Source organism: Amblyomma mixtum, chromosome 4 (genome assembly GCF_055824585.1).
Source record: "Amblyomma mixtum isolate Tamu chromosome 4, ASM5582458v1, whole genome shotgun sequence".
NCBI lineage: Eukaryota > Metazoa > Arthropoda > Arachnida > Ixodida > Ixodidae > Amblyomma > Amblyomma mixtum.
This window is the reverse complement of record NC_143015.1, coordinates 79,837,207-79,864,306: the sequence shown is the minus strand read 5'-3', so window position 1 is coordinate 79,864,306 and position 27,100 is coordinate 79,837,207. Positions and strand designations below refer to the sequence as shown.

Below are 27,100 nucleotides of genomic sequence, written 5' to 3'. Positions count from 1 at the left end.
AATCTAGGAAGCATTCTCTGGTATCATGGATGTTATGTATTTTCTTGTGCGAACGTGAAGTACGCCGATCATGCCGGCCGGCCAGCCTGGATCCCGTCTGCCGGCGTCATAAAAACGAGCTAAAGTGTGTTCTTGACGTAAATAATAAACCCTGGGATAAGAAATGTGAAAAATGTGTCATTTTTGAGGATCGCTGACCAATTCTGAGCTGCTGGCAAAGGTAACGAGTGTGATACGAGCAAACTTCTTGCCACAACCGCCTCGCAGCTGCCGCTGGCCCGACGTTGGGGTCCGGCTCGCCTGGCGCCCGCTCGCTTCGCTGCTGAAGGCGTCGCGGCGATTTACCATACTATTATTTTATTGTGAGATGATGCTGTTGACAGTAAAGCCATGTGTAGAGTAGGCCGTTTATTATAGCGCAGGCGACTTCCGAAGCGCCGGCCGCTGCGGCTTCGATGCGGAAGAGGCTATAGGCCTAGCGACGACCACGGCAACCAGGCAGCAGCAGAGCTCGTCTCCCGGAGCGCCCGCGAGCGATGTCGTTGCCGTAAGCTCGAAACATAAGCAGGCATGCTTTGTCGCTGCTCGAGCAGTCTTTCTGATAACAAGGCGATCTTGTCTTTTCTTATGAGATTTGTACACCATCCCAAGCAGCGCTCAGCCACTGCTGCACGGCGGCGAAGTGCGACACCGGTAGTGGGCGGAGCTTGGGTAGAGCGGCGCAGCGATGCTCACCACTCCGTGTCCCTGCTTGCAGTGGGGCGGCAGTTCGCAAGCGACGATCGGTGCGGCGCGTTGGCCAAGTGGCCATATGGCTGGATGAATGTTGCTGCGCGTGCATTATTTGTCTAAATAATGATTGCACTTCGCGCTCTGAGCTCGCTACTTGCTTTTGGTCGGCAAATGTTCTCGCTCGGCCACCGATCTGCCCAAGACACGCCGGCCGACGGGTCTCGTCGGCATCTTTGGTTGGCGGCGTTGTCACACTAGGACGACGCTTGATCTTTGGGGCATCGTCGTCGTCGTCGGTGCAGTGTGACTGGCTAGTCGGGGAACGACCAGGTTGGCCGACGCGATCGTCGGCGTCGCTGTCGCGTCGGCATCGGGGTCCCGTCGGCCTAGTGTAGTTCCTCGTCTGCGTCATCCCGCGATTCCTCATAATCGGTGTCTTCGCCGAAATAAAACTCTTCTTTCCGACTTGGAGCTGTTCGGCATTGCGACTTGCCCTCCGTCCAGCTCTCCGTGTTTACGCGCACCACGTGCGTGTCAAGCAGACGACATGCCTACAACGACGTCACGGCTTTCCGGACCCACGTGACAACGCATTGTCTGGTTTTTGACGTCATGTAAAAGCCTGGCAAAACCTGGCAACTACGAACCGAAACCGAAACTGCTGGGTACAAATAATACGATTATTAATTATATAATAAGAGTTCATGCTTCTAAGATGGTGTTCCATGCTCACTGAATCGCTACGCATTATTTACAACCCAGAAGTACAACACAAAATTTTGGTGTCTCTACCCCTTTAATAAGATGTTACAAATAGCAGATTATCTATCTGTCATTAACTACTAAATTTTTATAGCTTGCCGCGGTGGCTCCGTGGTTATGCCGCTCGGCTGGTGACTCAAATGACGCGGGTTTGATGCCTGCCGCGGTGGTCGAATTTCTATGAAGGCGAAATTCTGGAGGCCTGTGTAATGTGCGATGTCAGTGCACGTTAAATATCCCCAGGAGGTCGAAATGTCCGGGGCCCTTAACTACGGTGTCTTTCATAGTCTGAGTCGCTTTGGGACGTTCAACCCCACTAAATCAATTAATTTTTATACCTTGTTGCGTATATGTCATCATCATCATCTTCATTATGATGATGGCATAATACGTAACACGTCTCTATATTTCTGCCGGGCCGCTGTACAATAAAATATCCACTGGTAGCCAGCGTTGTACTTCTTCATGACCGAGCCTCGTGCTAGTACTCGGATCCACTTTTGCGTCAGAAATCCTCCAATATTACATTAGTACCCTGCCAACCAGTAACGAGTCCCATACTTGAGGTTGTAGACTATGCGTTCATAAAAGTCTTGTGGCATCGACGTAAAGTTCAGCACTGGTGTAATGCTGAGGAGCTCACTTTAATCGACTTTTATTTTACTGTACAAAATTCATGCAGCTTTTCCACCTTCCAAATCCGTTTTACGCAATTGCAGTCAAGTAAACCCTTCCCCCTCGGTCTACCACCAGTGAAAGAGTAGACAGTGTTACTGTTTTGTGCCGTGCTGATATTTTCACGTTAAAATAAATCTCAAGGCGTCCTATGCGAAAGCACTGAGTGACCTCAAGGGCACTCGGCCTGACCATCTGTAGCTCCGTGTTGCGGTTGAACCGCAGGCATCCTTGTAGCCTCTGTTGGACTGACTGTGTTGGCACGTGCATAATCTTCACGTTATTTGTAGAGTGAGCGACGTAGTGAACGGCGTAACACCTCCTGTGACTACCTCGTGGTTACGCTACGCCTTGTGGACCATGACGCCACCTACACCGAGGACCTGTCTGAGTGCTCTCCGCACAGCTTTTCGTGGAGACTCGTCCATCGCAAAAAGCAAAAGATGGCTAAACGCATAAAAAGGAAATCATACTCATAGAGGCGTTTTTTTCTCTTCCTTCGTGAATTATTTGAGTAGAAGTCTCGTCTACAACATCATTTCTAAACAGTCGCTTTGAACGCTATGACTATGAATCCAGTATAAATGACGATGACAGGATTGAGTGGTTTGAAAATAAGGACCGAACTGAAATGATTTCAGTGCGTCGTGAAAAAAATAGTGAGCCACTTACTTGTGAGACTGACTTTCCGGAGGGGTCTCCTTGCAGCGATGGCATCTGTGACGCTCCATGTGGCCAGTATGGCCAAGAACAACCACCTCGGTTTCTGCAAGACAGCGATAAATGCCACGTTAGCGCCCGCAAGCAAAAACGAAAAATCAGCATATTTATTTAGCTCACAGCAGCTTTGGGTAAGATATCAGTTGGCACGTTTTGGTCTCAAACGACGTGCAGCGTCGGCTACTTCAAAGATCCAAATTTGGCGCATTTCATTAACTAAAAGTGCATTTAGTGTGCGTCGTCCCAGGAAGCTATTTCTATGTTTCAAAGGGAAACACAAGCTCTAATGAATCTGCTGTTTTCTTCCCTGAAAACAATATTTGAAAAACGGTAACATTTTCATGGGGTTTACAGCAGCCATTGAGTAATATACTGCAAAAAAAGTGGTTATAGACCACACGAATACCTTGATTTGAGCGTTGTGTGTCATCAAAAGCGGAGTTGCACTGGCTTATGCAGTGGATACCATTAAGCATTATCGGATGGCTGGAGCGAGCTATCCACAAAAGCAGTTCCTGTCGTCAAATTCACGAGCCTGCGGCTTCGTGGCGCATGTTATCACCGTAATTTGGTTGGCTATAGTATGTCTAAAGAGACAATCGCTATCTCTGTTGGATAATGTTGGCAGCCGCTGACAAACTTCTCATAAACAACGGCTAAGAACACGTTCAATATTTTGCGTGCTGCAATTAAAGACGGCGCTCCGATACTGCTTGACAACATTCACTTAAGTCAGCCATTACCATTTATAGTTTCAAACGACAATCATCATGCCGTGCAAAAGACTGTAGTACCCATGTAACTAGTCACGCGACTCGAAGAAGCACACTCTTTTATTCACACAACCATTTTTGCACAATTTCTATCTTGCTGATGCCCTAGTGCTTACTTTTTTTTCTAAATAATTGGTATAGTATTGCACACAAAGCGAAACTTACATCTACCATGTGGCTACTCCCGTTCTTTTCCTCTTTTATAGAACAGGGTTCGTTTATGGTTTATGGGGTTTAACGTCCCAAAGCGACTGAGGCTATGAGGGACGCCGTAGTGGAGGGCTCCGGAAATTTCGACCTCCTGGGATTCTTTAACGTGCACTGACATCGCACAGTACACGAGCCTCTCGAATTTCTCCTCCAAAGAAATTCAACCGCCGCGGCCGGGATCGAACCCGCGTCTTTCGGGTCAGCAGCCGAGCACCATAACCACTGAGCCACCACGGCGGCAGAACAGGGAAAAATTCTTTTTTTTTTTTTGCTCCATACCCCAAGGCAATGAGAATTCATAGTCAGCTCCAACTGGTACAGCACCCCACATATCCTCTTTCTTAGCGAAACGAGCCGATTGGATTGTATCCAGGAACAATACGACACAATCTCCATACGGGCGTTAAGGCTCAATTGCCCTCAAGCATTAATTTTCAATCCAAGAGAGGAAATCTGGTAGAACAACTAGGGTTTAAAAAAATATCTGGCAGCGTCTAGAGGCTTTCGCAACTCTCCTAGCAGTCCGCTAATCGAATGCATGTCTTATCGTACAAAGAAACGAAATCGAATTCACCGTCGATGGTAATAGGACTGGGCAGAACTTCGGACTCTTATTTCACGATCCTTCCCACCCGTTAGTCGAATACGTTTTAATCTTTGTGTGTGTATAAGATCGCGATAAGGCAAGTTCAGAGAACCACCCGTGACAAGAGGTGCCAGGAGCCCCGTGAGCCTTTTACAACTTCACAGGCCGTTATTTTAGAGCGTAAAGGCAGAAAGCTATCCGTTAAAAGAATATACAAAGAAAGGAAAACAGCTTCTTGGAGTCGTCTTTTGTAACGTTTCTTTAGCAGCGTTTCGCCTTTTCTTTTTTTTACTGTGATCGGCAGTGCTTTCATAGCAGAGCTGGAATCCGAGACTGCCTGCTTACTTTTAGACGTGACGTCGCAGCCGGTTGCTGAGAATATTTCAAGAGACCAGAAAGATGAGTTAGGAAATGATAGATGCGGGTACGTGCCGTAGATTTTGAAGGGCAAGGGACGACAGCTTGAACATAGGGCTAAAAAAATTTGTGTTTTACGTCCAGTCCAACAAAGAACAGGGCATATAGACTACTATAGGAACAGGTTAAGGAATTAGTTATAAATATGGTTGAAAATATTTTTTTTGCTCAGCAGACAGACCATGACTATGAACGGAAAAATAACGCACAGTTAATAATGGTACAGGGGACACTTGTTCAGCTGCATTCCTCTTCCCGCGAACCCAAGCCGCTGTCTCATAGATTAACGGCTCGGTTACGTGGTACTTATCAGGTGGTTCAAACTGAACCTTACGGCCATATTTATCAGGTGGGACTACTATTTATTTATTTATTTATTTATTTATTTATTTATTTATTTATTTATCTCCTTTTTCCTCAAAGGTCGCGGGTATGCGGATTTACTGCGGAGATAGGAGCATGACAGTTACACGGTGATGGTTACGATCATAGTTGAACTAACCCTCCAACCGTGCTGAGATACCAAGGCAATGTACAAAAAAGCTATAAGAATAACAACGCTCCCTATCAGTGTTCGCCGTATCAACGTCCTTTCCGTGCCTTTTCACTCCTGTAGTTTGTGGCTAACTTCGCCGGGAAAGCACAGCCCAAGATGGCCGCCCCATTGCACCTAACGCAGCTTAGCCTTAATGACGCCTCGAAGACTCGGCGCGCCGCCGTCTTTACGACCCCGTTTATACGCCCGCCATCGAACAAGAAGACGTCTGGCTGGTCTCTCAAGCAGTCCGGTATGGGCCGAGCTGCAGATCGCTATCCCGCCCGCACGGCTCGCTCTCGCGCAAAAAAAGAACAACAACAACAAAGGAAAAGCGCTCGAGATAAAAGTTGTTTTCAAGTTTGCTTTTCGGAGCGACCCATGCTGGTTGGCACACGGTCCTAGCCGTTCACTCTCACTTGAATCGTCTTTCTCTGAGCGCTCTTTTAGTTGTCATCTTTTTTTCTTCTCTGCTTTGGCGATGGCGTTGAGCGTTCGCTGCTTTGTGTTCGAACGGCGGCTGCTGCCGCCGCTCCTCTCTAATTCTTTAAACTCTATAGGATGCCCCCGGAGGCGCATCTCTGGCCCGTTGAATGCAAGATGCACACACGCACGCACACACTAGTCTGGTGAGTTAAGCCGCTGCCCTGCGAAGACGCAAGAACTCTTGGCCTCGTTCTGCGATGCGGATACGTGAAAGTGTTTCTCAAACACGCCTGAGGAGAGCGGATGAAGAAGAAATAAGTAAAATGCAGAGCGCGAGGTGAGTGAAAATGGAGAGAGGTTTGGCTCGAGGCAAGCTCGTAGTGCGCTGCGCATCAGTGCGGATGGATTGCGCGATTCCTTTTAGCTTTCACTTCCCGTATATAAAGATTGCTTCTTTTCGCTTCCCGAGCCATTCGCTGCGCTCTCCCCTTTTCTTTTCTACATCATTGCTTCGCTGTGCGCAATAAAGAAGATCCTTGAAAGACGGAGCGCACTTTCGATGAGAGGACAGTAATGCGCTGGAGAGACCTTTAACAGAGCAGGTATTCCTTTTCCTGCTTTCTGTACATGTGGCGCTGCGGTGAGGTGTTAGTCCGCGGGGCTTTTCTCGGAAGTGGTAAAGCATTTCAGGCATGTTCATTGCAGTTTCCAAGAATTTACGGGCGCCCTGATGTCGTCACCTTCGTCAGCCAGTACGGCGTCCCGGAATAAGAGCATGATGAAGCGACTGGGGACCTTCGGTTACAGAAGCGGGGGTTCTTCATGGGTCGAGCCGAATGCTTCGAAATGCGACACAGCGTGCGTTAGAGCGTGCTTGGGTGTATATTTGAAAAAACAACTCTGCTCTTAACAGATGAAGACAGAGGGAGGACATACACTACACACAAGGCGCATGTTCGTATATGCTCTTCCCGTGTCTCCGTCTGTTAAGCGCACTGTTGTTTTTCAAAGATCATGAATTAACTAGCTTGTCAAAAAGTGTTACTTGAGCGTGTATCTCAAGCAGCGAGTAAGTAGCTAGGCGAGTAGCGGAACAGATAGGGCTGTGAAAGAGTGGTAGGATAAGTAATGCTCAAGCTAAGGTCTAAGCGGCAGGATAAATAGATGATTAACTTGACGAAGACAGTGCTTGGGTAAGCCACCAAACCATTCATTTAGTGTATCACTTTGTGTAATCAGTCCAGTACCTTTATTATTCATCCGGCGCATAGACTTACGCAAAGTTGCCTATAGAAGGCAACACCGTAGGACTGGCGGTATATATGATCTTTGTACTTTGCTCGGCTGTTACTTCGGTGGAAAAAGCGTATTAATTTCTAAGAATATTAGTTTTTCGCCAGAACCCAGTTAGAGGGTTAAATTGAATCCAGTCAGTCTACATCCGTCAGCGGCCTGTGTGCTCATGTACTCCTGTGTCCAGATTTAGCGTACCTGTCGAGCGTAAGAACCTAGTAAAAACCACAACACCAACTCCTGAGAAGCCACCACGGTCTCTAACAACAGGAGGCTGTGAATAATCAGCTCGCGAACTGATAAAACTGTCACATCGCTGTCTTCCAATTTGTTTCATTAACTGCAGCAATAGCCCAATAACATTTACTTCTCTCACAGCGTTCTTGCAGTTAATTCCATGTAGTTCTTACTTCACTTCTGGTCTACTTTTTGTTCAGCGAAACTACCTACAAACAGCCTCTGTTACTCGAAGTGCATACGTAGAATCGCTTTACGCGATGCATTGAGGTAAGTGGCTCACGAAGCATTACACCTACTTGAAAATTCCTGCCGCAAGTACAAAAGACTCGAAGTCAGTTTCCTGCGAATGAAAACGCATAGCGGGCGGCATTGTTCCCACGTACTTTCAAGATTGCGGCGTTGTTGTGTTGAGTTGCACGAAATGCACAGCCCTTGGCCCATGCCTCCGTCAAGCTTTACAGAATGCGAGCACGGCGCGGAGATGTGAAGCGACACGGAACGCTGGCTAAGCGTACATTTTTTTGTTGTGTTTTGTTTTGTTGGGAAGCAGGTCGTGGCGGAAGTGTGTCGGCGCAATTAATTTCGGGCTCCTCATAAACGGCAACCAAGGGGAATGAGTGTGAGCCTTCATGAAGAGAAGAGGGAGAAGGTAGCTTAAGGAGCAGAATTACGCGTTCTATATATTTTGCCTGCCATGTTAACCATGGCCGCAACATTTCAAGTCGTGTCTACATTTTGATTTTAGGCAACGCTGGCAGTGCCAGCAGTTTCAATTTTCTGTTTTTTAAGGCGAAATCCTTTAATACCTCATCGTTGTCGACAGAAGGTTGTCAGCAGAAGCTTGTTAGCAGAGGTGTCACGCTTTCCTACTCAGACCAGAAAAAGAATGCACGAGCACGATGGGATTCGAACCACCATCCTTCCGTTCCGCAGCCGAGCGTGCTAATGGCTACGCTACTTCCTGCCAAAGGATATGTTGTTCTCCTTGTCTAAGACGCTGGAGAGTTTTTGCAGAAAGGCGTCGAATCAGACGGATGCCTCCCAAACGCCGTCCACTGTCTCCAGCATTTAAGATTCACATACAATTGTGTACTTAATTAACATCATAACCACACATCAGTGGTGACACAAGCAGCAACACCACGCTAAAGGCTTTCGCCTCACCGCACTTTAGGCCAACAAAGTGCCCCCCCTGATTTTTTTTTAATCATCAGGCACCGGTCTTTGCCTTCCTTCGCTTCGTTTTACTGTCAAAAAACTGCTTGCACATCTACAAACACTAGTGACAGTAGATCAAGTCTGTTAGGGTTTGACGCAGCCTTTTTGCTTTCTGAAGCACACAGCGTTGCTCGCGGAGCAGAAAATGGCCAACGTGATTTCCTAGAAGCAACAGTCTTGAATTAAAGGTTGAGCTCCTTTATTTCTTCAACTGTGGGACTAATGAACAATAATAATACTAGTACTGTGGATACAAAGCCGAAATGGGGCTGTTATGCTGTCACTTCTAACGGTTTTCATACTGATTCCTCCCTTCCCAATGAAAAGCATCACAAGATATCATAAAAGCGGGATGCCCTGCTTGTCACCAATATTCCACGTGTAACGGTGTAATCTGGACGCAATTATGTTCGAGCACGCACAAAAAATTGCGAGGACACTTTGCAACTAAATTCATGAGAGGCGAAAGCCGAGGACACTATGCCGTGATGACTTCCCGTGGATGCGTCGTGACACCGTTCCTGTGGCTATGTCGATACCCAAATTATACATCTTTCGGAGATCTTATGTGTTAATCACGCTTATTAACGCATTTTCCATCTAACATGACAAAAACCTCGACGTTTTTCCGACGATTCTGTGACAATTTTCGCTATGCCGTGATGACTTCCGGTGGATGTGCCGTCACACCATTCCCGTGGCTATATCGACGTCCGCGCTATTTCGACGCAATTTCGACATATTTTCCTATAATTTATCACCTAATTAACCTACAGTCATCAAACTTGGCTTCTAGGTTCATTTTTTCCTCCTCTATCTGAAGAAACCATTGATTTTCTTCTACGTTTTTAGTTCCCGAGTTAAACGCGCGTGACAAGCATTGTTAACGGACGACAGTATGAGCCATTAAAGGCTTTCGCCTTAATACCTGAAAGCATCCAATGGGTCTCAAGCGGTCTTCGTTTCTGGGGATCCGTTCGAGATTGCCGGTCTCAGCGTCAGTGAAATAAAGTACAGCCAAGAAAATAAAACACAAAAGAGGAGGCAGAGAGCCGAAAGCTTCGTCTCTATCGCATTCCACTCTCTACGCAGGAGGCGACAAAAAAGCCAGAGGCAACAATCAAAGAGACAGCACTTAGTCGGCAGGCAAAAGTAAGAACTCCAGCTTCTAGCACCGTAACTAGGTTTTTCTTTATCTCATGCGGCGAAAATAATTGACGTGGATTCCTTTTCTCGCTTCTAAAGGTGGACTCGCCTCGGCGGCGTTCTCTTCTGGGCCAAACGGGCCCAAAACGTGTAGCTGCCGCGCTCCTTTGTTAATTTTGCGTCTGGTGCGAGGACAGACTCGTGTAGGCGTGACGGGTGTCCCGTTATTTCGCTTTCCGGCATCAGCGTAGGGCTTGTTACTGGCGGAAAATGCGGCCAGTGAAATCGACTGAGACCATCGCCGAAGTGTCTTCAGTGCTCATAGCATAGCCAGAGGGCGTACGAATATACTTCGAAACGAGACAAGCAGTGGCTATTCTCGATGCTTGAAACAGCAGAAAGCACTCTGTATGCGGGCTAAATTATAGCGTATGCCTGGCCATGTGCCAGCCAAACAAGCCACGAAAATTGCCTCTAAGCGTAATATCGGAAGAAGCGACGCTCAGATGTTTCCGCAGTTACAACTCGCCTATATTCAGTTTGCCATCTTAAGTCATTTTTTTTTCGCTCCAGTGCAGTTGCCTGTCCCCTGAAACTTGAGACGTTAGAAAAAGGAGGACGCTGGCATAAATAAGTCATCTTTGCATCGGAAGACTCGCTCTCGACTTTCCGTCTTTTTGAACCGGTCGCTCCGGTACAGAATTTCGCGACGCTAGCGAGAGCGTCGAAGGAAAATATTAAGCGTCATGATTGGAAATAATCCCTGTCGACCGCACTGGTTCGCGGTTTCCTGGAGATCCTGTTTCGGTCGTTTCTGATCACTCTAATTTTAGTGACCCAAAAAAAGCCAGGAAAAGACATGTGACCCTAGCCGGGGAAATGCCGGCAATGATTGCCACATGGCTCTAATCGACTGTGAACTGCAGCGCCATTCCCTGTCAGGTTGGGCAACGTAGCCAGAGTCAGGTCCCTTTTGGAGAGGGCACTCATTTCTGGCTTCGTGGTAGCCTAGACGCCTATATCCCGCATGAGTATTTCGTTTTTTTTTTTTGCCATAGCCTGCAGAAATACGGTGATCCCAGCAGGCTACGGCCTGCCAAGATCGGCTGTCACCAGCAGGCTATAGCCTGCCCAGTGGAATGTTTCCCGCACCCTTGTTCGCTCCTTGACTTCGATCGATGCAGTATAATGAAAAGGGTACCATTGTTACGCAGTGCACCTCAGTGACTCCATAATGCAGCACTAGAGTGGTTCGAGTGTATCTCGCGCGAACTCTGTCTATTAGGTGCCGTTGCAATAAGGAAAGGAAGAGCGAGTAATTTTCCCTTGTTTTCACTTCCTGGTGGCTAAACAAATTACATGTAGTGTCACGAGAAGCCGAACAGCCTTGTCGCGTCACTGAAATAGTGATATTTTTAGCTTTCGGGCTATCTACGGACCTTGATGTTGCGTTTGTGAATGTTTCGTTCTTTCGTACGTTCGAATACTCGACAACTCATCCCTGAGGCATCAGGGGAGCTTCTCACGGGGCAAAGTTCGATCACAGACCACAATAGGAAATTCGTGAAAGCCGTTTCTTACGATTAACTTTTCCCGCGTTGTGTAGACCGCGTGTCGAATATACTCTCCGAAGACCGCTTCTTCCCAACGGGGAAACAAAGAAGCACTTTTCCAAGGTCGACATACCGTTTTAAAAACGAATGTCTATTATACGGCCTAAGCCTACTGGCTGCTACAGCGTGGATTAGGGGACCTCAACGAACGCCCCCTACCACGCTTTTTCCTATGTCCTTTGTATTTCCCGCCCGAACGGCCTCTCTGGCGAAACCCTCGGGTGAACTGGCGTTCCTATTTGCGACTCCATATACCGAAGCGGCGCCCGACAAGAGAGCGCGTTTACGCACAAAGGCCAGCAACAAAGTAGGAGTGTGCGCGCTCGCCGAAATTGCAAAGGGCCAAAGCGACTCAGGCTTCCCCCCTTCACCTCGATCGCCAGCCAAGCGTGGAAGGGTGACTTCAGCGACTCCGCCTTTCAGAACCAGCTCCCAGTTAAGGCGCACTGCTTACAACAGCGCCACGCTACAGAGGGCTGCTTCCGCGAATGCTGCGGCTTCGACTTCTAAACGGCGCATTCGTGTTGGTCGTTTGCAAGTCCCGAATAGCTGTTCTCTTTTCTATGCACTCTCTCTTGAAGCGTTAGACTGAAGTGCTTCTAAGATGAAGACACCATAGAGATATTTTAACAAGACGTTGGACGTTCTGCATTTATCGTCCAATCTTAACAGTCGCCATTCCTACAGCATTTACTTTGTTCTCTTACTTCTACACTCTATGTTCTCCTATATTCTATATTCCTATATTCTCCTTCCTATATTCTCATTCCAGCGGACTTGACACCTAATCATTTCGTGAGCTTTTGTGTTTTCTTATGCTTTTCCTTACGCATTCTTTCCGAATTTATGCATGCTAATTTGCGTTTTCATATGCAATCATTGAAAGGCAACGAGCCCAACTTGATGCACCAATGAATATTTTTTTTCTTTTCCTACAAACTGTATCACCCTTTCTGGACACAACCTTTCCACCTGTTCTGCTGGTGCGACAACACTTTGGACATTAGGCTACCTTCTACGGTACACCATACCGTTCTTCGATCTTTGAAGGGGGTCTGCCCTCTTTGAATTGGGCTTTTGGATCTGTGTTACTATGACCATTTTGCTTTCTTCGAAATTATCTGCTTCGGGCTCTATTGTTCTCCCTATTATTTCATTTCCAATCGGCTCAAGCCCGTGAGCACCTCGTTCGCTGCGGGCTTCTTCAGCATTTTTTTCTTTAATTCCTGGAACAGCAAAATACATTGTAAACGGCGATGCAGTAGATGTAGTATGTTGGAATCCAAAACGCTGTCGTTCACCCGTTCACAGAACAATGTATACCAGGTAGGCAGCTAAGTTAGGGTGCTCTAGAGGGTTTTCGCGGTTACTATGTACTCGAAGTGCAACTGGTCCTTGTCGACTTTTTTGCGGGTACTTAGACAGCGAGGTAATGTAGCGCGGTGTCGCTGAGGAAGCCATTTTATCGCCCCGTTAAAGGGTGAGAAATCCAGGAATGTCTTTTGAGCGCGCAGAGGTACCGAGTTGAGGGCATTGTTGTGACATATATATGAACGAAACATTCTGCCCTGCTTTAATTTAAATTAAAACGAAGCGTAACCTTTTCTGATATTTTAGTCGTCTTGGTAAACGCGGGAAATCCCTATCTCAATTGTCTGTAGATGTAAGACAAATTCATTAAAAGCAGTAGAAAGAACAGCTACACGCCCAAGGTAAGACAGGAATCCGTGACCTCCGCATGTAGCGCAGGGCGCTGTAGGAGATGAAGGTTATTTCCAGGAATTCATTCTTTGGGCACCTAGTTTCACGTCCGATTCGTCTCAGCCAACTCTCGTGATATAAAGCAGCAAAGGTCTTCAATCGCTACGTGGAACTAGCCATTCAGGTATGGCATGATCTTTTTTTTCTTCGGAAGCGTCTAACGTAATTGCCTTGTGCCCCACTGCTGACGGCTCAAAGCCTCTGTGCGACTCTGCACGGGCATCAAGGAAAGCCCGGCTGCTGCGGGAGCACAAGTGCACAGCGGACGAACAAGAGCACCACTCATTTCCTCCTTCAGCGAGCTGTCACTCCTCACCGCTCGAACTGTCATCACGACCCACGTGCCACCAACGCACGGAAGACGAATCTCCCTTCCTGACACGACGCGTCTCGTCACGCGACGCTCGTGGAGGTCCTTTCGCTGCCTTCCAGGGTGCAACGAACGAAGACCACGACTCCCTGGAAGTGTCTTCACCTTCGGACGTGCACCCCCTTCTTCCTTGTCCGTCGCTTCAACGAACGGCCCTGTCTAGACCGGATAAAGAGAACGAACAGGACAAAAACAAAAAATGAGCCGCAGCGCTTCCTTGCTTTCCGCATCTACGTCGTGCCATCCATTCTTCAATGCCCATTCCCGCCCTTGAGCACTACCCGACCCTAAACACGGCCGCCAGCGCGTGAAGTTCAGAGGCTGCTGCAAAGAGCGCCGGTCGTTGTACCGCGATATGCTCGGAGCCTTGAGCGTGGAGATGGCCTACGCCGTCTCGAAACAATGGGCGGATTAAAGACGTATACACTGACGGCATGTCTTCGGCGAACGGCTCAACCCGTTCTCGCTGCTCCTTCCGTACCCAGCGCCTTTACTATCGCACGCATGGACTAGCAGTGCAAAGGTCATGAACGCCACGGCCTGACCGGGCACAATGCCGCAGTTCACAGTCATCACTGATTGCAGGGCAGCACCATCAACTACAATCTACCAACCACAACAACAATACCACCTTGCCTACACAGTTCTCTTCCTCCCTCGCCTTCTTTGACAAGCCTTTGACCGGGAAAGGAAATATCGGAGGTTGAGGTGTTCGAGCAGCGCTGTGAGTTTTAGTGAGTTCCTATTCTCCTTCCTCGATATCGTGCTATGGGCGACCTTGAGTATTTTGTATATGGGTATGTGGATCTAACCGGGAGCCCGTGTTCGGCGTTCGATTCCCAGCGGCCACCCACGCAAGGCTCGTGACCTTCGACCTTCTTTAGACTATGGCCGTTGAAGAGGTAAATTACTACCCACGCTCGGATGGCCCAATGGACCTGCCTTTGTACCATCCACTTCCTGGTCATGGGCACCACTGGGAAAGGAGCCAGGCCGATCCTACCACGTCTCCGTGTTCCCAGGAGATTAATAGGTTCTTGCAGTGTTCCGCTGCAGAGTTCCATGAAACTCCATTACATCCTCCATGCAGTCGAACAATGCCCAGAATCTCTCTCAGCCTAATTGTGGTGTGTCATTAACGGAAGGCCTAATGTAGCAATGGGAGAAGAAACCTTGGAAGTTCCTGTAGCGTGCGCACGTTGCGCCGAAATTCGCGTATGATGCATGGCCGACACCACGTATTTAAGAGTACCCGGCACACAAGGTGGAAACCTTGACGGGCAGACAGACATCGTGTTGAGGCTATTCGAGAATGCATGGAGTGAACTAGCAGTCCAAGGCTCTTGCCAAGTGAAACGACAAAAGCCTCCAGAACGCTTCGAGGATCTAGGGAACTATGTTGTTCGCTGGCAAAATTATATGGATATCTGCTTGAAACTAAATTTTCGCATTGCTGCGTCGGTCAATCGCCTACTGCAGTACAGGACAGACACAGCATGTAGAAAGCGTATTGTCGAAGTGACACACAATTAGACGGAAAGCCTATTTTTCACAGTTCCACCAGTTTCAAAGGCAGCCAGAATCCACTTTGTTGTATGGGGTGGCTGGAATTGTTAAAGTCGCATCCAAACTATAAACCGAGCGCCTATAGATCACAGGCATGAGTTTGCTGCGAAAATCCCAGAGCAGCAGCCTTGTACTCGCTCAATCTTTAGCGCCCCCACTGCTGTTTCCTGGAAGTTGTACCTGGCGCCTTCAAAGGGTGGGAGGTGGACCGGGGGGGGGGGGGGGGGGGGGGGGGGGAATCAAGGTTGCCCACAAATTTGCAGACACCGTCAAGGACGCCTATCTTCGAGCTTGCCTATACACCGCAAGTGCAGACACCATACGCCTTGAGGTCACTCTCGACAATGGATGCGAATGGCTTTGCGCAAGCACCCGGCAAGTCGATTTGGCACTCTCAGTAAAGAAAGCTTTCCAATAGAAGGTGGCATTCATTCCATTCTGGGCCGCACTGGACACGCTGAGGTCGAAGATTGAACACCTTTCTGACTAGAAAAAGTAAACTCCTTAATCTCAGTTTTAAAGCAGCAGTAAGGACAAAGGCAAGCACGGTTCTGAATAAGCTCTCCTGCTTGGAGCTCATACTGCCTTAGCCTTTTTTTTGAAGCCTTTGGAAACGAAAACAACCCGAACGTTTGTCCAGGAATCCTGAATCACGTATGTGCAGAATTTCCTGAGACATGACGTGTCACATTTTATAGGTCGATATTCTTCTTTATGTCTTCCTTTCGAGCACTTAGTTATCGAACTCACTTCCATTTTTCTTTTTAGGCGATTAGTTTAGCGCCGAAATTATCTTGTGAGCCATGACTTATATTTCAGATGCCGTGGGAAATATCAGGTGGGATAAATTGATGGGTACTACGCATCAGTGCTGATCTCGACAGCATAAGCCGTAGGTCCGGCCAGGGCGCCAGTATGCGGATTAAGCTCAGATGCGAAAGCATGCACTTATAAAGCCGCCTGAATAACACCCCTGTGGCAGAAATGCAACCAGACTCCCCGTAACGAGCGCCATCACAGTCCGCATAGGTAGCTTAGCTGTGGGCAGCATATAATAAAGAACTTGTTGGTTTAGGTTGGTTGGTTTATGGGGTTTAACGTCCCAAAGCGACTCGGGCTATTAGAGACGCCGTAGTGGAGGGCTGCGGAAATTTCGACCACCTGGGGTTATTTAACGTGCACTGACATCGCACAGTACACGGACCTCTAGAATTTCTCCTCCAAAGAAATTCAACCACCGCGACCGGGATCGAACCCGCGTCTTTCGGGTCAGCAGCCGAGCACCATAACCACTGAGCCACCGCAGCGGCCAATATGTGTCGTTGTCATTTTTATATGTATTTGATACAGGAAGCGCATCGTCGTCTATTAATTCTGCCCCATTAAGCTTATATACTTGCTTTACTTCTGATTCAAACGGAATATTCACGATAACCTTATTTGAAATCTCATTTGTGCTATCACTGTGAAGTTTGTTTTTTTCCTAGCTTACTAAGAATCAAGCATGCGCCGCGCAATTAAAGCAGAACGTTACCGATCTCGTGCTTTATCGTTCGTCATTAACTAGCACGTGAAATGCGGGCATCTGTTGTGTGTGTGGCATCGGCATTACGCAGCCTAAAGCAAAAAGAAAGTCCAGACAGCAGGAAGCAAATGGACAACGTTCCAGAACTCAACCGCGTCTGGCGCACCTTACGAGCGAATGAAAAGGCTCGAGGGCTAGCGCTAACGCGTTCGAAGCCCCGCTAGGCCGTTAACGTTTATTTCCGCGTTCGACGCTGCATGCTGGCTACGGGGAACGCACCTTTTACAATGCGGCCGTTATGTGAGGTCAGTCCGGAAGCAACTGCCGCATGCCTTCGTGCGATGGAGTGCTGCTCTGTGCTTTTTGCTCCGCGCAGCCTTGGCTATCTACTCCCGCGACCGCTCGCTGCTGCCTGGGTTAAATGGACGTTTAGGATGTAAAAGGGACTTTTAAAGGGCCTTTTAAAGGTACTAAAAAAGGGACGTTTACTCCGATAACTGTGAAAACGTCTAGCCTATCTATACCTTTTGGCTGGCACTGCCATGGGGCTGGCGCCAAAGTTAACCTATCCCAGTAACATCCTTTCCAAAAAATAGAAAGGAAATTACACAGTCCAGCGCTTTTTGCTTCACCCTCGTATTTTGCGGGATGGGCGGAATTCAAACCCTTAGTTATACGGGGTTTCCAACCGCTTTTCCAGGGGGCATAACTTTACCGTGGCCTCATATCCTTGTTCTCTCTGGCTAAATGCGACGAAAATTACTGTTTCCTCCATCATTGTGAAGACAAACGCTCTGTTAGGCGTTTATTTCGCGGTATTCCCTTCCCTCCGTTAAATTAAAACCATCACCACGATCAGCCCCTCATCGCTTATCAACTTTGGTAGCAATACTGGAGATGAGGATGATTAGTTCGAATGGCTCAAGGACAGCTGTAGCAGTAGAACGCCGTTGCACAAGGTGCTTCTAGTATACACAATGCGGGGTCAGAGACCAATACTGCAAGCATCTCACCCGAGAGAAGCCGAGTATCAGGCCAGAGGAAAGCTAGCAACCATTACAAACGGGTGGGTACCCGGCGGCAGGGGGAGGGTCGAACCCGATACTGTCCGCATTCGAGGCACATGCTGAAGCCACAATGCAACCATTGCGGTAAATGCTAGACAACTATTGTGTGCTTCAGAACGTAGGTTCATTGATCGAGCACTCTTCAGAATGTCAGTCGTGCAAAGTCACGCATTCGATCACTCTTATTGCACGGTGAGCCAAGCAATGATGCTTAAATACGTTTTCATAATTTTTCTAGCTGCATAGCGGGCTTGCTGCGTAGTGAAGGAGACCCCAAAACAGCCTTTTTTTTTTTTTGCAGGCCACTATCATCATATCATTTCGTGTAAAGTTGTAATGTATCACCGTTTTTTCGGATCAAGCGCATGGGCACTACGGACTGTAGTACGCGTCCTCTGTTTTTTTCATTCCTCCCGGTGTATCTGCAGCGTGCCTCACCGCCCTCCTTGAAGACAGGCATGCGAAGACGTCCTCGAAGCGATTTGCTGTTCTAGAATTCGCGAGCTTGCGCCACCCTGAGTGCCCATCGAATCGCAGGCTCAGGCGTCTCGCTGTCTTCTTCGAATCGACGATGCGACCGAAATTTCATATTCAGGGCTTTTGCGCCGTGAATTTGACCCAGTTTCGAAGTTTTCCGCCAGGTGGTCAGGACTCAGTCCGTTCGCCCATCTTGGTTTCACAATGAGAACTGATTTGACCCTTTGCTTTGTAGACACGCACGGCCGAGGATTGTAACTGCAGGTGCCACGAGTGGTCTTCCGCACCTAGCGCCATTTCTCGGCACCCAGTAGCAAATAACACTCAAGTCAATGGGATTATTTTCTCCTGTAATCGTGAGATAACAAGACTGCTCATTCACGTTGGTAATAGTGGCCTACTCTTTTTGCGCTTTACAAAATCTTACTTGTAAAATGATTTCTGTTCTCACACCTAATAGCTTCGGCGGGGATTCAAAATCGTTTAGATATGCTGCTGTCAATCCCAAATTCGAACGATTATTTTAAATCTTCAGTGCATTGGAGCGCATGGTGACAATCGCAAGAAGTGAAAGTGTTGTTCCGAGCTTTTAGGGCCTCCAAAAAATATTGGGAGCTGTTTCATTTCAGTGCTAGCAGATCGTGAAGGACGGTTCATTAACACATAATTCTGCACGACTTCTCCGTCTCTATCCAACTGTTTTCTGTTGGATGTTAAATACAGCCGCTGTTTCCGATGGTACTATTCCTTTCTCTGTCAAACACCATCCGGAGTCAGTGGTGTTTGATGAGAATTGCCGCAGATCCATGGTTCTGCAAAATATTGAAGCGAGAAGTTCGGGACTTCCGCCTTCATTTCTTTACCAATTCTTTAAAGAATCCTAAGAATGAGACTAGCGCTCCTGAAACCATTCGCAGAATTATGACTACATTAGGAAGCTCCGGGTATTCATGCTTTGACTGCGCATTTTGCATCTGTTAAGAGATCTTTCCGCTAGACGAAAGGCGCCTTTACTAGACTACTTATGCCGACAAAAATGTCTTCGAGAAGGGACTGGTCTCAATGGAACGCCGCGGATATTTCGCAAGAAAAGCGTCCGCTGCGCACCTGGTGACGAACGCGCAGAAAACGTTATCTTGCAGAGAACCGGAAGAAGGGCAACGGTAAATGTAGGATTACGAATACAGGTCACGTCTTAAACGAAATGCGCTTGCTGCCAAAACCCAACTGCATAAACTTCCCCTCGTGCGTGACCCAACTTTCCCGTTTCACCTATCGCCGGCAACTGCTCTTACGTTCTCCACCTCCCGCTCTGCCTTCCACCCGCTAAGTGCCATTGGCGAGAACTTTATGGGCCTTTGTAGTCCGCGGGACGATGGGTGATGCCCTGTTGACACCGGCCCATTTGGCTTATCGCTTGGCTCTGACCGCTGGCAGTTTTGGCAGCGAATCTTTTCCACCACATAAAATTGTGTCTCTCGCATGCTATTACGATGCTTTGGTCCTCCGTGTTTCGAGAAACTCACGGAAGCTCTTCACGCCGTACGCGTCCTTGGTTCCCTTGGCTCTGAGCAACTGTACGACGAAAAAGTTTTCTTTGTGACGAGACGCGGTGCGCAGTTCGACATATGGGTTTTGTTTCGCTGCCAGGTGTGGTTGTCGGCCAAGTCTCGTTAACCGTTTAGTCTTCGCGGGCATATTGTTCGACGGAACTTTGTAAGGGCTTGGACGAACTGCCTGTAGTGCTTGCGTTTCGTCAATCTCGTTCACACGTCCTTTCTAAGTGAAGCGCTGGTGAGCGTAAAGGGGGTAACCAATGAGAGGCACCTGGCTGTAGCTTCGCGCATTAAAAACCGTCTCTGAAATTGTCGCGAAATAACGCTGCTGTCTTAACAAGCTTTAAGACTATTTGCTGGTTTGTCTGTGGGATATTTGGGATTTGAACGGGTGAAGTTAACCAAACGCATCTGTTTCCTTGCTCAGCTGTGGCGCAAGAATTTTGTCCAAAATGATTATACGTCATTGAGGTACAGATGAGCGTAGGAGTACATAATCCTCCTGCACAAATCACGTGCATAGAAGTACTCTTGTATGTATGATGAATTCTGCTGCTTTTTGCTTTGTTGTTCATTGTAGACTGAAAACAATGCTTTCGTGCGAAGTGTCTGGCCGCAAGCTTAACGATAATTTATGCAAGCATGTGCGTATTCGTGTACATGTTATTTTTGAGAAAATTTATGTGTGCCTTCATATAGGACTGCGTTTTTGTGGTGAGTCAAGACAGAGCTGTGAATGTGATGGCGCGTTTATTTCACCAATAAAACCTACATTTCACTCTGTCGGCGACAGGCAGTGCGTCTGGCGCTGGAGAAAACGCGATGCTTGTCGCAAACTTGCACTCTCATCAACCAAGCTGCAATGAGCGATATTTCCATACGCTCAAGATGCTCAGCTGAAAAGACTCCCTGTATCTGTGTGAATCGTTCGCAATGGCGCCCACCCACTCAGCGACCCTTTCTGGCAACCATATCAACACGTCCTCTTCGCCGTACGGTGAGCTGCTTTTGAACCTCCACCGTTCAGGCGCCGTTGACTCACCCATGGCCCTTATTTCTGGGACGTGGGAACGCCAACGGCCACTGCAAAGACGAAGCGCGCACCGACCCGACCAGGCCCGTTCTCAGTCAGCTTATGGGTCACCGCTCAAAAAAATCTAACAAAAATAAAAGCGGCAAGAACATTTTATAAATAAACGCCGTGAGCTGACACTCAGCTAAACACAGGAAGGAATAGCCCTGTACGAGATAGTCTTTCGAGGTCAGATCGTTTTCTTTTTTTCTGTTTACACGGGCCTAAAAGGAGACAACTCGGAGACCAGACCGCATAAAGGCTACGCCAGGAACAGCTGCGTGTCTTCGTATGGTCACTAAATATGGGCGCCCCACGAACAAGGAGTGCGCAGGTGTCTATTCGGTGATCCCCAATTAGCGACAGGGTTCACGGTTCCGTTCCTCTACACGAACACAGATGCCCGAAGCTGGGACATCGACCGTCGCGAATTAGGGTCGGGGTCTGCACGTTCACAGCGCACGCTGCATTGTCTCAAATCGCACCCACCCAGAAAAGGAGTACGTTCTAATCGCTGCCTGGCGTGCGCCTACACAAGCTGCGCTGCGCGGAGGGCGCTCTTATCGTCTCCGAAGACGGAACGGTTGGAACGTCCTCGTATTAAGCGGGATCGGTCAGCAGGACGGAACACGCGATTGCCTTGTACGTCAATGCGCGCGCTCGGCGATAGCCCCGGCAGCTCCGTCTCAAGCAATTTGTAGCTGGTCGTTGCTGAGGCGATTGCGGACACGCGTCGGGAATTCGAAAGTGATACAGGGACCTCCCTGTATACATATATATATATAGGCTGGCCGTCGGTCGTGGGAGACATCGAAAGAAGCCAGCTTGCCCGCTCGAATGTGATTCACTGCCGGCGTGTTGGTCTTGGCGAAGATCTTTTGAATTCTATTTTCTCCCGACCTGTCTCTTCGCGTGGACACGAGTGTGTGCGAAGCGCTGCCGTGAATGTAATCACCGGGGAAAATTTAATCGCGCGGGTCATGGCCCGCGGCCGCTGTGTATAGGCAACGACACTTTATCTCCAGTGCCATTCCCACGCTACTTGTGCGATCGCTTGTTTTGAATTCGAAGACGTGAAGCAAATTTTAAAAAGACGCAGGCCCCTATATTTTTCCTCATTGCCGACGCAAGTGCATAGCTCTGGTGGCAAGTGCATACACGTGCTAAAATTGTCGACGAACTCGCGCACACCAACCTTCCCTCCCTTTCCTCTCTGCTAAGAACAGTCGTGTGCCGTTCCCGGTAAGAAAGCCGCGTATTGCTCGGGGTGTCTGGTTGTACTGAGTGCCCAATAAAGTGAAACAAAGCAGCAGCTTTTATCAGACTCATAAAACCAACGAGTGTGGTATCAAAGTCGATGACAATGGCTAGAAATTAGTGTTTGTCTTTGTAGAGCTGAAGATAAGAATCCGTATGCGGAGGCGCTGACAGCCCGAAGAGAGACGTTGTGGCAGGTAGAGTCACCCACAAACTTGTCTAGAGCGCTAGAACTCCGTGCCGTTTGCGGGAATTCGAGCCCTCTTGACAGATCTGTGGACCACTTTGACTTATCTGGTCATTGCACACGTTGATGTTTTCATTTTTCTTGGAAGTACAAATAAGAGGTCCATGCCACGCGTCTGGACGCCTTCTTTGTCGCCGCTGGTCTAACCCACGGAGCTCCTAGCTCGAAGACAGAGTGTGTCGCGCACAGTGGGGACAACGGCTCCGAAAGATCACCGCCGCCATTAGCTATACGAGAACGGCAAGCTCCATCTACTCAGGGCACGGTCCTCTAAGTCCTGCGGTGAGCGACGTCGTCCTGCGAGAGTCATTCATCACGCTGCAAGCACCTCACGGAGAAGGAACCGGTGATCCCGTTTTCAAAAGAAGGCAATCTCCGTTGCAGAATAGGCGGCCTTGAAATTGCCTCCCGTGGCTTCGGGAGCATACGGCGATCGTCACAGGCTCATTGTTACCCACCAACGGTCTGCCCTCAATTGCGCACGCCCCATTTGGGTCAGTGACCGCGATGCACAATGGCCCACCTTCCCAAGCACTCATCCTTGTGGCAACATCATTGTTGCATCCGAGCACACGCACGTCGTTATGTTCCATCGTCTTCTAAGTGCACCTTCTATCGCCCTATTAATTAGACATACGGCACGCAGGGCTAACCGACTACGCCGGAATCACGGCTATAGTAATGCTGGGCTCCAGTGGGTATGCTACGTAGAGTGCACACCATTCAATCTGGCGCCCGTGCGAACGCCTTGAAACGTCCGAGATGCAATGGAGACTGGAGGCCTACTGCCCGTGTACCCCACCTTACGACTGATCTCATTCTTTCATTTTGTATGTGCGGGTTTGATTTATCAGTGCAACCAGTAGTGCGCAATTAGACCCACCGTAGAGCTGGGTCATTGCGGTTGCTCTTCGGGCTGTACATTGCCTCAAGGCCATCTGCGTAGGCTTGAAATTGGTGGGAGGAGTTGGGGTATAATGACGACTAGAGTGGCTCTTGCTTCTAAATATAGAGGTCTGTGCATGACAGCCAATGATCGAGATGCTGGTAATGCCTTCGACAAGGTGACGCATTTAGGGAACGGCGCCCGAAGGCCTGTTGCGCAGCTTTCATATGAACGCGGTTCAAACTATTCTTTCTTCTTTTTTTAACATTTTAAGATAGATTTAAATAGCCTGACTCAATTACTAAATTTTTGTCGCTACTGATTCATTTATATAAACAAGTTCGTTTGCTTTCGAACATCATCTGTTGCAGGCAACCGCGATCAGTTTGAATGGCCGTGACCAAAAAGTTGATGGTTGCATGCGTCACAGACGCCTCCGCAAACGTTGAGCCAACGAAAAGCCACCCAGACACATGCCCTAGCTAGCAAATTAATATAACTTTCCGGGCGCTAGTGTAACGTGTGCATGGGAAACAGATGACGTTCAGCACTGGCGCCATACCGCGGTACAGACCGATACAGTGACGTCACAGGTTTTCGAGGTCACTTCATTACCGCTAACTTCGGGGCGAACTTACTACGAGGCGTTGAATCTCCCCGTAAATCTAACACAAAGACAAAATGGTAGCGCTAAATACGGCAAGAATACTTCGACACAATATGGTGGTTTTCATTTCATTTATTGTCATGACCACTGCGTATGCAAACATAAGCCACAGAAAAGAGTAACGATATCAGAAATGAGAGTGCAGACCTCATTCTCCATATTTCTTATGATTTCACTTCCTCGGGCATAGATGATGTTCTCCTCCAGGTGGTGAATGAGCGTATACTAATGAGAAATCTCTTGTGAAATTCATTTATTTTTTCCATTCCAAAGTCGACCGCCAACTGCACAGACTTCCCTAGTGTTCCCAAGCCCCGCATCCCACCTACTCTCCAAGTGTCGGTAGCCTTAACCACGCAAGAAACCGGGCTTCTTTCAGCGACTTCACCGAGTCGTGAATACCACGGGGAAGCGGCATTGTACTTCGCCGGACAATCTCAATAAGGAAAGAGGCGTCTCAGCTCGCATGGCGATCAGATAAGTGGGCCCCGTTTCGAATGCAAAAACCCGGACGTGGCTTTTCCTCTCCACGCTGTGTAGTTTGTCGAGCCAATTGTCTGGAAGCACGACACCTAGACGAAGAGCGACGCTAGGAACTTTCTCGTCCGGGTACAAATTTCTCACTCCCGCTTTCACCAGCGTCCTTTCCTTTTTCATGCCGGAACACGTTTCGCTTTCGGAACCCGAGGAGTCTTAGTGATTCAGTGAATAAAAAAAAAAGAAAGTAGTGCTTTCGTTTTCTTTTCCCGTGCGAAAGCCGAAGAAAAGAGAAAAGAATTAACTAAGCCCGCAACGAATTTATGCAGGATCAGGGAAGTCATTGCTAGCGCAGTCGGTGAAGCGTAGCGACTCGCTACTAGCGGGGTCGCGTGCCCGTTGGGTGACGCCTATCCTCGAAAACATGTGTGCTGCCAGTGTTAGCGGTCGAGATGAGATTGAAAAACTGAAATACAAACCAGAAAAAAAACAAGAAAAAAAAGACGTGAAGGGAGAACGTGCAAGAGTTGAGGTTCGCGCGGTGCACGCACAGCGTGAAGGCGCCTCCAACCAATGCTGCGCGCGTTCTCCACGGTCTACCCCAGTTCCTCAAAGACGCCGGCTGCGAACGTCGGAGCTGAATATACGACAGAACCGGGCGCGAAGATGTCATGCACGTATGAAACTGTCTGAGATTAGGATTCCGTTGCGGAGAAGGAAAATAGATGCGACTCTCGGAGTCTCCGTGCGTGGTTTTCTTTGAATATTTCTCCTTTTAAATAATTTCAAGTGAAATAAAAAAGGGGTAACGAGGAAACGCAGTAGTCAAAATGCTGCGTAGGTATCTTTGATAGCAAGTCAACTGAACGGGTGAATTGCCCAAGTTGCACAAGTCAGAACAACCTTTAGTACAACAACCCACAGTTATAAGCGTTCCAGAGTGTGATGACTGATTTGTGTACGCAACGTCTGAAAGCGAACAGCCGTCGCAACTAGTGGCCCTTTATTGTCAGCACAAATATTTGTGTTACGAAACACAATCAGCCAACCTGTTGCAATACTACTCATTAAATGGACTCCTGATATTAATGGAGGAAAGGACGCTTAAAAAAACGTCAAATGGAAGACCTCGTCTGCTCGCGATCATTCTTGGCAAACATCAGGAGAGCGAAGTTTTATTTTTCCAGAAGTGGGTCTGGACCTGGTTTCCTAAATTCAGTTCCCGTCTTTTCTACGAAAGCCTTATGTTCGTGGTATAACGAATGTATTGCCCTTCTCGTTGATACCTACTCTCCACCTGCTCAATGGGAAAAACGACCTACTAGTAAAACTAGAGGGTAGAGCACGCACATCTTGTATTTCTCGATTGCTAGATCGTAGTTTAAAGAGGTGTTCCCTCCATCATGCAAACACTGCGGAACCTCTAGCCCGTAGGCATTTTTATGCTAGTTTTGTTACCCTCGAGGGCGATGTTTTGACACATTGCGTTGGTTCACATCAGTCGTTCCTGAGCTGTCTCAAGACCGATCCCACACACCAGGAAAGGTCGACGGCCTACAAGTCCGTGACATAGCAGCCTCCGGCAATGTACCCCACGCAAGGATGAAAAAGTGGGTTTCCATACCGGCGCAGCGGCGATAAGCCCCTGCAGGGCGCTTTTTACACAACGGCGATACCATAATGCCCTGGGAGAAATCATACATCGTCTTTTGCGTTCGTAGCTTTCCTCGGCCCATGTTGCGTTGCGCGTTTCGAAGAGATCTATCAGCGATACTATAACTAAAGCTGTACTCTTTCGTGATGTCCTCTAATTTTTCTGAGTATTGAGCGAAGCGCACTTTTTGCCGACGACTTATGTCGCGTTCTCTTTGTGTTTCTTCTCATCAGATGTCACCTGGTGCATTCCCTTTTAGAAGCGGGTATACTCGCCATGGTCCTGGAGCAGATTTCGATCATCCAGTATACAGTTTGCTTAATCTTGGAAACGAAGGCATATTACCACCGCGAAGGCTGTTAAACGCGGCACACAAGGTATTGAGGTTAACAAGTAGAGGAGGCTGAAACCTCGGTTAAAATCATCGTAACTAGCTGCTAGAACTTCGCAGGTTTTAAAGAAGGAATTTGTTTCCGTTGTCAGCCGTATGTATTCCGAATTTTCTGAGATGGAAATCTACCCGAGGACTTGAACAGAATACCCTGTCCCGTACAGGGAATGCGCTAGAGGACAGCCTACCCCCTTTTCACTCCTTTCGTTTTCGAGTGTATAGAAAAATTGGTCTCTCTTCTATTCCTCGCTGCTCACTCTGACGGCAGGTTATACCTTCATCATGGGGAGCAATTTTTTTTTCTATTTTTATTTATTTGACTCCAAGACAAGGCGTTATTCCTGCTCATCCTTGCGTTCTGGTGGAAGCAGCACAGACACAGCTGAGTTGATGCAATACACTGCTGACTCTCGTTGTCTTTACGCCATTGACTCCAGAATGTCGAGAAAACACCAAATCACAACTCTTTACTCTTAATCTTGTCCAGTATCGCAGGCGATGCCAACCTTACTTTCTTTCTTGCATGGTTTCGAGAACTTTCAAGAGAAACTGTCGCCCATACCAGCCGTAGAACCGGATCCAATTCCAAGGTTGTCTTATACAAGATTTGAAGCTATATACACCTCTTGTTTTGAACAAATCGTCATGCTGCGACACATCTCACCCTTAACAATAAGTTAGACGGAGCACGAAACGAACGGAGCATGAAACGTAACCGTCTTAAAACGGCCCTCAGGCAGGGACCAGGATACCTCGTATACATAATGTGGGCTCTATTCTA

The 27,100-nt window shown here is 48.1% G+C and overlaps 1 protein-coding gene across 1 annotated transcript in view; it reads right to left on the bottom strand.

The window, feature by feature from the left end:
- Window positions 1-27,100, bottom strand: part of Cht7 (chitinase 7) — a 155,859-nt gene that overhangs the window by 45,624 nt on the left and 83,135 nt on the right. The window contains exon 2 of the mRNA XM_089585506.1: window positions 2,842-2,935. Within this exon, the coding sequence (XP_089441632.1) occupies window positions 2,842-2,935 (94 nt within the window). The remainder of the gene's footprint in view (window positions 1-2,841; window positions 2,936-27,100) is intronic.